At 31.8% G+C, this 10495-nt stretch overlaps 1 protein-coding gene across 2 annotated transcripts in view; it reads right to left on the reverse strand.

The window, feature by feature from the left end:
* The window catches only part of LOC106683507 (probable tubulin polyglutamylase TTLL9), a 145869-nt gene that overhangs the window by 9979 nt on the left and 125395 nt on the right, over positions 1 to 10495 (reverse strand). For both annotated transcript variants that reach the window (XM_014425012.2, XM_014425010.2), the window contains 3 exons: positions 9450 to 9525; positions 2225 to 2331; positions 356 to 518 (listed from right to left, as the gene is read on the reverse strand). In XM_014425012.2, the coding sequence (XP_014280498.1) occupies positions 356 to 518; positions 2225 to 2331; positions 9450 to 9525 (346 nt within the window). The remainder of the gene's footprint in view (positions 1 to 355; positions 519 to 2224; positions 2332 to 9449; positions 9526 to 10495) is intronic.

Below are 10495 nucleotides of genomic sequence, written 5' to 3' on the forward strand. Positions count from 1 at the left end.
TAATTTTATTATTAAATTATTTTATTTAAGCCCGAATAAAATCCAGATCCAGAGATCAATACTGGTAATGCAAGTACTGATCATAAAGTATCGATACCATAGAGTATCGGAAGTATCGAAACGCCCTATCTCATTGTAAAGACTACCTAATTTTTATTAATGCTCTAATTGGACCAAAGGCCATCGACTTCCGCTCTCTACGCTCGCTCAGGGGCCAACGAAACCCTATCAGAGCCTTTTCGGTTGTGGGCGGGTAAATTTGTATAAATACGACTCAATTCATAGCTTCAGGTTTTATCCCATAAACGAAATATTTTTTTGTAGGTTATAAAATGAAAAAATAACAAAAACTTACTGATTGGACAAGAACATAAAGCCGCAGATCAAACTTTTTGCCGCCTAGCAGATAAGGATTGTCAATGTATTTCTGAACTAGCCATATATCTGGCATTGTTTCTTCTCCTTCCGTAACTTTAAGGAAGTCTTTTCCAGCCTTCCACTTGTTGAGGTCCTTTAGCCTAAAATATTAGAAAACGAAAAATTAGAAAATAATTTTATGGCATTGCTATTAAATGATTAGCATAAATATTGTATTCAATATTAACCATTTGAAATACTTAATCTTCTGATTAAATGTAAAAACTAAGATCTATTATCATTTTACCGTCGGTTGTCACGGAAATAGAGTATAATTTTGTCAATATTAATCATTATTTTTTAAAAATATTAATTATTCCGTTAAACTCAACCAAACCTTTAGAGAAAGCGGTTTTAAAAAGAAAGAAAAATACTGGTGGAGAAACTGTGATCTGGTTAAATATATGCTGTCTCAGATTTAGATCGTACATAATGTGGAAGAACACTTCTGTGGAACGATATGCTCAATTTATAATTATTGGTTTGTCACCACGAGAAAGACAAACTTATTTCGAAAACATAAAATTACCGTTTTTGTTTGAAAAAAGTAGATCTGCTACGCCTGAAAAATATAAGGACATTATGATGTTATGATATTATTTATAATACCTTCCGTTTATCGTGGGTTTTAAAAATTCTAGGGCAATGCGCGCATCACGCATATTTCACTTACCACCTTTTAATATATTGTTAATTTTTATTTTTCTATTGCTATAAAAAATAATATTTTATATTTCTCAAGGTGCGAATGACACATATCAATTTTTCCCCGCCAAGAATACAAGAGTTAATAAAATGTAACAAATCCAAGTTCATATGATCGGAATCGCGAGAGATTGAACACACTCGGTTGTCTTCGCCTTTTCAGTCCCTAAACTGCTATCTCTATTTCTACTCTAGTTAATTATCTAATTCTTTCATAGTTCATATTTTTACTTTATTTATTACTGTAAACAATACAAATTAGTAACTTACTCAAAATAAACAAAATTGATGATACTTTAGAGAGTTTTTGAAAATTGGCATTTAAGCCCCGTTAAACTATTTCAATGAGCGTATAACCTAGCTAATATTGGTCACTTGTTGTGTATTCATACACCGAGTTTAATCAAAATTAAAAGTCGATACCATAAATTGGCATTTCCGAAAAATCGATTTTATTGTTATAATATTCCAGGCACATACCCGCCTTAAATATGTAATTTCTGTTTGATACAATTTTTCGTTTTTGAGCTTGGCTGTTTAAATAAACACAGACAATTTTGCGAGACTTAGTTATTTGGAGTCAGGGGTACCTCAAGATGTGTATTGTATTTCCGTTGAAAACTTTACAATATTCTGCATATATAGGTATGCGAAAGTGAAATGAGGACTTTATTTATAATTAACGTTTTAGTTTTATTAGTTTATTCTGATGTCCTAAATTATATCGCTTACTAGCTTATCATCAATCAGCTGATTGGGCGCCATTAAAAAACTTAACTCTCTTTGAGAGATCTTATCAAGAGCCTTTGGGAGCCACTGAAATCAAACCCAAATAAACATTCATTACCAACTACCGATAAATTATTTTTTCTGTGTATGATCCCTCACGATTCCTATCATTTGTGTTTGGATTTGTTAACCTGTTGTGTTCTTGGCTATAATACAAGGTAGACTTATTTCAAAGATATAAAAAGGTTAAAGTTCGTTTTTAGTTTCAAATCCTTTTTAGAACCAAAGATGCGGTTCCTATCTGTTAATTAACTATAACTGTTACGTAATATACAGGTTTAAAGATAATTATGGTACACTTGTCTATACTTACTTTCTGAAAAGGAAGATGCCTTTTCCTCTGCTTCCAATAGCTGGTTTCACAATCCATGTCTGTCCGCTATGTTTCTTGTGCTCATCAACGAACATCATGTACTGCGCCTGTAAAACAAATAAAAATTACACAATAAATAATAAGATGCAATTATACAAAGCTATTTATTTTCTTTATTGAATTGCATGTTTTGCTATAATTTTACAAAAGTACGAAGTTTTGTTAGAACTTTGGGTAATGAGGACCATAAAAATTATAATTATAAAAATAAAATCTACAGACGTTATACAAGAAGTATGACAGATAATGACCGGAATAAATTAAGTGTCTAATACGCTGAAGAACATTTTGAAATTTTGACTAATTCAACTTTTGATATTTCTTTTAATCCTTTTTTTTAAAAAAAAACACCTGTTTTGGTAAAAAAATGATGGTTTTAAAATTTTCTAAAGCTTCTAAACACAATGTTGTTCGGCCATTTTATGAAATATAATGGAGGCACTCGGTTGTAAAAGATCACAACTGAAAAAAATAAATAAAATAATTACAATTACTTTCTCGTAATAAAATTTTTTTCCACACAAAAAATTTCTTTTCAGATAAGATGAAAGCACTTTCTAGGAAGGCTGTTAATATTACCAAAAACCAGAATATCAAAATATTCTGGAACATTTTTATTAAAAATATTTACCCTCGTTTTCTGTACATTTTCCTCGACGTGTTATCAACTGTTCAATTTAAGGTTTCACGGTCAGTTGAAAAATTCAGTGTTTTGTAAAGAAATCAAGTCAAGAAATTCGTTTTTGTAAATCATCTTCAAATCAGAGAATCCTTTGCTTTAAGGAAGTTGTCCAAACTTCCGAGCTGATGGAAATCAAATTGAAGATAAGTCTGGCGAATAAGGTGGGTGTGGAACCATTACATGTCACACTTTGGATGTGTAAAGATTAGCTAATGCATAATAGCCAATGGAGTTGGTTTTTTGTCAAGCTTTTGAGGCATTATGTCAATATCACTGTAGTACGGCGGGGATGTTATGTTTTCACCTCTGTGTAAAAAAGAAAAATGAATTAGTCCTGCCGATGATCCCCGCCCAGAAACTAATATCTTTTTTAAATACAAATTTGGTTTTGGCATATGTACCGGTGTTTCGTCGACATTTAAACAGTGACCTGACTGACGCTTGTTTTCAAATTCACAAATAAAACCTACTTTTCATCACACGTGTTTATCTTTTTTGATAAAAGGCTGTTTTTTTTTGTGTTTTTTTATCTAGTCCCACAGAGCTTCTGGACACTCGGCACCCCAAGCTGAATGAAGCATTACAACGGGTCTTGTAATATTTGCTGGTGGTTTGAAAAATTCTAGCTGGGACACAGATTAGGGTAACCAAGGAAGGAGAGGAAGACACTCACCAGCAATTAGCGACGATGAAATCAAGCTTACTGTTGAATAAAACCCTTAGCAAACAGTAAAAGGACCTTTAGCACAACTGAATGCACAAGTGTATCGACAGTTTCTTAACACTTAAAGACCAGTGGGAAAATAAAAAAGTTAGATCCATGGGTACGTCATGAACTTGATGAGCAGCTGAAGCGTTATGTTTGTTTGTAGTTGCTTAAAGGCGTAAAACCCTCTGGACATCAACGCCTATGGCTTTTTGCTTTTGTAAAAATTAATAATAAATAAATTAAAAATAATAAATTAAAATAAAAATTAAAATCGAAGAGGAGTTATAATTTAGAAAGAAGGCGATGTGCTTTTAAGAATTCAAACACTGATGTAATTTTAGCTTTCTCATCTGTGAGAGCTTCTGATAAATTTGGGGTGGATCCTATCCTGTTTATAGTACGCAAATAGTGAGTACATTCTTAAAAATGTGTCTAATCTTGATAATGGACTGACAATATTTGCACTTAGGAAGTGGCAGTTTTCTGATCAGGTGAGAGTGCGTGAGGAGAGTATGAACTATTCTCAAGTGGGTTAGAGCAACTTCCTGTATGCGGCTGTTGCGGTAGGATGTCGACCATGGTTTTACTGATCTTTTTATTCCTTTTAATTTACTCGGAGAAATTTCATCCCACTTGGTCTGCCATCTATCTAATATTCGTAATTTAATGGGTGTACTGAAGCGTTACGTATCATGTGTTTCACAGCTTACAATTAAAAAAATATATATATACTTTTTTCGAAAGGATAATCACGTGTGATAAAAATTGGATTGAATACGGAAACAGGTTTTGGCCAGGTCAGTGGTTAAATATTCAAGACTGGGGCATATGCCAAACCAAATATCAATAGGAGGAATAATTCATTTCTCCTGTTAACCCAGAGGTGAAGCCGTCACATCCGCTTCGTACTGCAGTTTTATTGACATAATGCATCAAAAGCGTGACAAAAAAAACAACCTGCCTTGGTTAACAATTAATGTTTTATGACAGACAGTGAAAAAAACTATTCGTGCTGTGTAAGGATGTACTTCCACACCCACCTTATTTGCCTAACTCTCCTGTTTGATTTCCATCTACTCCGAAATTGGACAACTTCCTTAAAAGTAAAGTTTTTGAAAACGATTCTCAGATTTGAAGATGATTTTCAAAAACGAATTTTCTTTTCAAAACCCTGATCTTTTCAGTTCTGGAATTCAACAGTTGATAACACGTCGAGGAAGATGTATAGAAAACGAGGATAAATATTTTCAATAAAATTTTTATTCATTTCACGAAGTTGTTTTTACTAAATAACCATTCCTATGTGCGAGAAAGTACTACAGGTTAGAAAATGGATGAAATTGTTAAAGTCTTCTACAAGTTGTAGAATAGTTTGATATTCTGGTTTTGATATTAACAACCTTCCTAGAATGTGCTTTCATCTCATCTAAAGAGACATTCTTTTGGTGGAAAAAATTTATTATGAAAAAATTTTGAACTCCGATCATTCAAAATTTTAAGTAAAGGATTACAGAGAAACTGGAAGGGAGACTTTCGCATATCCTGTGTTTCACTTTTTTCTTGCAGACAAATACCAAAATAATATCCAAACAAGTTATGAATGGAAATAGATGTTGCATAAGACTGAATTCGAAATTTCATTAAGAAGCAAGCGTTAGTCTGATTGCTGATATAGTGTTCTTCATATCATCACGTCAGTTTGGCTTTTGAATGCCTGTCTTTTCAACTGACCCTTGTGGATCAGCGGTTACTATTTTTCTTTTTTCCACAACACTCTTAAAATATTTTAATTTTAAAATATATTATTCCTGTTGTGTTAAAAACATTTCAGAGTATCCTTATCGAGATTAAAATAAATTAAATAAGCCACAAAAATTATTCTTAGAGTACGTTGGAAAAGAAGAAAAAGTAGGGCAAAGTAAAATTCTAGAATTCAATGTATACTAGCCATTTTAATTTTAATGTTTTTTTTTGTTTTTTATTTTAATATTTTGAGAAAATGGCAATCGCTTGCGGCTCCCCAGGTATAAAATACTTAACTTATTTCGGCTGTTTTTCCATCTTCAGTAAATTTTACCACCCTTCCTTAAAATAATAACAAACTTACCTACATATATCATGCTTTGTATTATACAAATATGCTTATCAAGCATACATAAAAAATAGTAATTTATTCAAACGGAAATTATGATAATTCAAAATACTAAGACTTGTTTTAGTGATGCTCCCAAGAGCTTACATAAAGCCGTAAATATGCCGTAAGTGCAATAAACCATTATATCATTTTATGTAAGCTGTTACACGTCATAAATAGTGTTTATTCTAATCCATTGAAGCAAAAAAATCGAAATGATACTTACTGATGCGCGACGACATAGAAGAAGGAGTGAGAATACAAATTTAGACAATACAAAAGGTACCGCCAATACTCTTAAAAAGTCAAACTCCAAAAGTTCATTTTATTCATAGTTTAAAAATTAATATTTTAGTATTTATCGAGGTCCGAATAATGAACAATATCAAGTATGTTCCTGCCAAGAATACAACATTTTAATAAAATATGACAAATTCATGTTACATATGATTGGGATCGTGAGGGATCAGACACGCTTGGCTGTCTCCGATTTTCCAGTCTCTAAACTGCTCTAAACGTTGTATCATACAGAAATTACACATTTAAGACGCCCACCTTAGCATACCCTATGTGCCTGGAATATTACAGCAAGAAAATTGATTTGTTGAAAGTGCCAATTTATAGACTATTTTTTTCAAAAATAGCTCTAAAAATTTGGATTAAACTCATGTCAGTGTATTAATATACAATCAAGTGATCGATATTAGTTAGGCCTCATCCTCATTAAAATAGTTTAAAATTGACTTTTAACCATCTCAGTCTCCAAAACATTTTTTTGCAAAGTGAATGTGTCATTTCTACAGTTTTCTCCTTTAGTTATCGTCAAATTCATTCAAAATTCAGATTTCTACTTTATTTTATACTGTTAACAATGTAAAATGGCTAATTATTCAAAATAAATAAAATTAAAAGTAGAGAGTTTTAGAAAAGTCACGCACCAAAAGTTCAGTTTATATGAATTTATTCATTTGCTAATAAACCTCTTTATGTTTAGTAGTTCCAGAAATACAATTTTTGAAAAAAATAATTTGTTATTCTAATACAGAGAAATTAACATTTTGTAAATTTACTTTATGCGAATATCATGCAAACTGTTACTCCTACCATGATGTATTATAGTTCAGTTAAAGCTGTTTAAAACTACTTTTAAAAATTAACTTTAATAACCCATAACAGGGCTTTAAACATGACGTACTTTCTAACCTCGATCGTTGTTAAATTGTAAGACTCTTGTAATTCCTTCTTCCCTAAGCACTGTGATTTTCCGTTTTACTTTCGAATTCACTCTAAAATCCTAAACTCAAAAGAGTGAAAGTCACAAAACGACTTTCCTTCCTTAATTTACTTCACACAATTCCTGAGTAAGGTAAATTTTCCTTCATTTTCATCCAAGAGTTAATTGTGATATTGCATAATGACTAAGGTATTCCGAAAACGCTTTTGTCACATTATATCTTTTCTCGTGACTGTGTTTGAAGTGCAAGATGCATTTGTCTCTAAAAGAAGGGTTGAATAACATGCCGGTGAGACATAGAAGAGCGGAACTACGATGATCCATCATGTCCTATCTCTTTTCTCTTTCGAAGGAATTGCGTCACCTCGGCTAATGAATGGCCAAGAAGAAGTGATTGATCAAGGAGCAGGAGCACTCTCACTGCGACCGAAGAACAAAAGAACCTGAAGAACGAGGATGCAAGTCATCCTCAACCGTCCGAGGGTGGCGGGTAAAGGTAACTAACTGTACCGAGGTTCCACAGGGATCGTAATCTGGATTTCCACCATTATCTAGTTGGGATTAAATAGTCAGCAACAAATAAAAATATTTGGTGCTTACGTATTATGCGTCCGACCATCATAACTAGATACCGTGACTTGACCAGCGCCAACATTACCCACGAACCAGAGGAAAGCTAGCATCTATATTTGCTAAATTGAAATGAATCCAGAATGAACTGAGAAGGAAATTGGTTCAAGAAAGATAACACAGTTTATCACTTATGTTGATAGAAACTGATACAATTAAGTAAATTTAGTTTGAAGACGTGATTCTTGAATTAGCTAATACAAAATTAAGAAAAGTGAGTAGCTGTAGTAAATATTTAATTATTTTAAATGTCTTAACAGATATCAAATGAAATCGGCACCGCACGTGATAGTAGGCGTCCTGTTCATATTAAAGGGACTTCACGAGCCAAAGTTAAAAACAAATAAATTTAAATTGAATTTCATTACTAAAATACCCTTTAAAAAATTATATTGTAACAATGAAAGGATCCCATTTTGCAAAACAAGGGTATGGATGGAGTATACTGTGAGGCTAGGTATGAATCAAGTTAGCTTAGTAACTGATCTGAGATAAATGTATTTAAATATCAAATGCTATCTTATTTACTGTTAAATTAATAGAAAAAAAACCCGCAGAAAAACAACTAAGAATAATGAATTTGGAAACAAACTGCAGGTATTGAGATACGAGAATAGACATATGTCAGTATTATGTGGGGGAAAAAAACAGTAATAGAAAAATTTACAATCAGCTAAAACTAGGAATCGGCGTAGAGCCGCCAATTCCGCCCAATTCCTTACCTTATATTCAAAGCATTCACGTATAACGCTCATTGTACGATGACGACGTTACAATCTCTCTACGAGATTAGAACACTAAAACTAATAAGAAGTAAACTTCATTCCCCATCCCATCCTTAAAATCTACTAGTATAGCTTAGAAATATCTATAATATCTAAAACTAAGAACCAGCATGTCTTTGCTTGTAAAACTTTAATTATTAGCAGAAAACGTCACTACATAAAAATATAAACCCCATAAAAATGAACATTGGTTTCCATGGTAATCATATTAACTTCTATTAGTAACATATTAAAAGACAGTTATGAAAAGTTGGCCCCTAAAACCGACCATAACTGAAAGAGATATTTCGCAGGTTTATTTATTCCTAAGGATAATAAATAAAATCAACCTGCATAATGGAATAAATAATTAAATCAGTCGTATCGAGCGTAAAACAATTGAGAACGTGATATTCGAACATGGTGGAGTGAGGGTATCAAAGTGCTTGTTTCATAATGTTGTGGATTCGAATCCTACCTGGTCCAGTCAACTATTATTTCACCGAGGATTCGGATAATAAACTTTTATATCCTCACTATAGTGGTCCAAATAGGTCTTCAGATGAAAAAATAATAATTAAAATAAAGCAGCTATAATAATGGATCAGGTTATATATAACCCACAGCTCTTTATATGCTGTGGAAGAATCAGTGTTAATTTAATTTTTTAGTTTAGTATAAAAGTGTAAAAATATATTCATGCCTCTTCTGGAATATTTTTTTATCATCATCTAACAATACAGCAAGATCGTAAAGTATTTTGAGTAATAAAAGATATGTTTTAACAACCACTTATTTTTTACGGTAAAATAACTTCGAGAACCATGTTAAGAACGGGTTTTGAAATGGAAAAACTAGGAATGTGCATACTTCTGATATTTATAACAGTCAAAAGTGGTCATTGAAACAGTAATGTGTGCGATTCAAACAGTAGACCTTCTTCAGGGAAACATTTAACATGTCACAGTGAATTAAGTATAGTAAATGATAGTATATGCATTGTTTACATTACCGGTAATTCAAAGGAAACAGGAATACAATCACACAGCTTGGCCTCTTCTGTTCTACCTTCTCTTAAATGTGCTTTTCTGTAAAAAGATATAAATGTTGCTCTATTTATTTAAATTCTATTTCTCAATTAGACTTATTAGAGTAATAATTCGTTAACTCATGTCCCAAGTTGGTATGAGGAATTAATTACATTTTATCCATTTATTCCGAAACCAATACTTTTTGTTTTCCGAAAGCAATCCCCTAAAACCAATACTTTTCCTTATATTTCTGGTTTATTTACACTACCCACGTTCTTCTGTCCAATATTTGAACAAGAGAACCGATCGACTTACAAAACCCATCTCATAGAACCTTAGCGAATTATTCATTACAATATATTTTACCACTTATTTCTTCACTTTATTTATCCATTAACTGTGTCACTGTAAGCAATATTGAATTATGCTTAAACAAATACCAATAATTTCTAACAATGTTTAATAAATGGCCAAATGTATTTAGTTATACACATCACCTCTTAAGAAGCATAGTTACGATTTATTAAGGATGGGAGAGGTGTGTATCAGTTTAGGTCAAAATAAACATGCTAAATAACCAAAATAATCACAAAAGGTGAGGTATAAACACCATGCAAACATAGACAAAAACTAAATTACCCTGATTAAAAACTTAATTTTTTTTTTTTTTGGAAGATTAAACGCTGGTTGAACCTGTGTAATATTAAAAGAAAGAATGGTCGAGGTGCGGTTAAAAAAAAAAAAAAAAAACTCAAATAGTCCTGAAACTATTTATATTGAGCCAACGTTTCGCCCCACGTTGCAGGGCTTCATCAGGGCTAAAAAAGATACAAATACTTAAATGATGTAAACATAAATTAACAAAGTAAATGAAAAATAAAAAAGATGTCCAGTGAAACAAAAAAAATTAAATAAGAATGAAAAAAGATTTTTGACCAATAATAGTCTGATTATGTTCATCTTGTCTATTCTTTTGTTTGTATATACTTAAGAGAGTTTTCTATTTTATTTTATTTCATTTTTTTTT

The sequence above is a fragment of the Halyomorpha halys genome, unplaced genomic scaffold (assembly GCF_000696795.3).
Source record: "Halyomorpha halys isolate HHAL.00 unplaced genomic scaffold, Hhal_1.1 Scaffold490.1, whole genome shotgun sequence".
Lineage (NCBI taxonomy): Eukaryota > Metazoa > Arthropoda > Insecta > Hemiptera > Pentatomidae > Halyomorpha > Halyomorpha halys.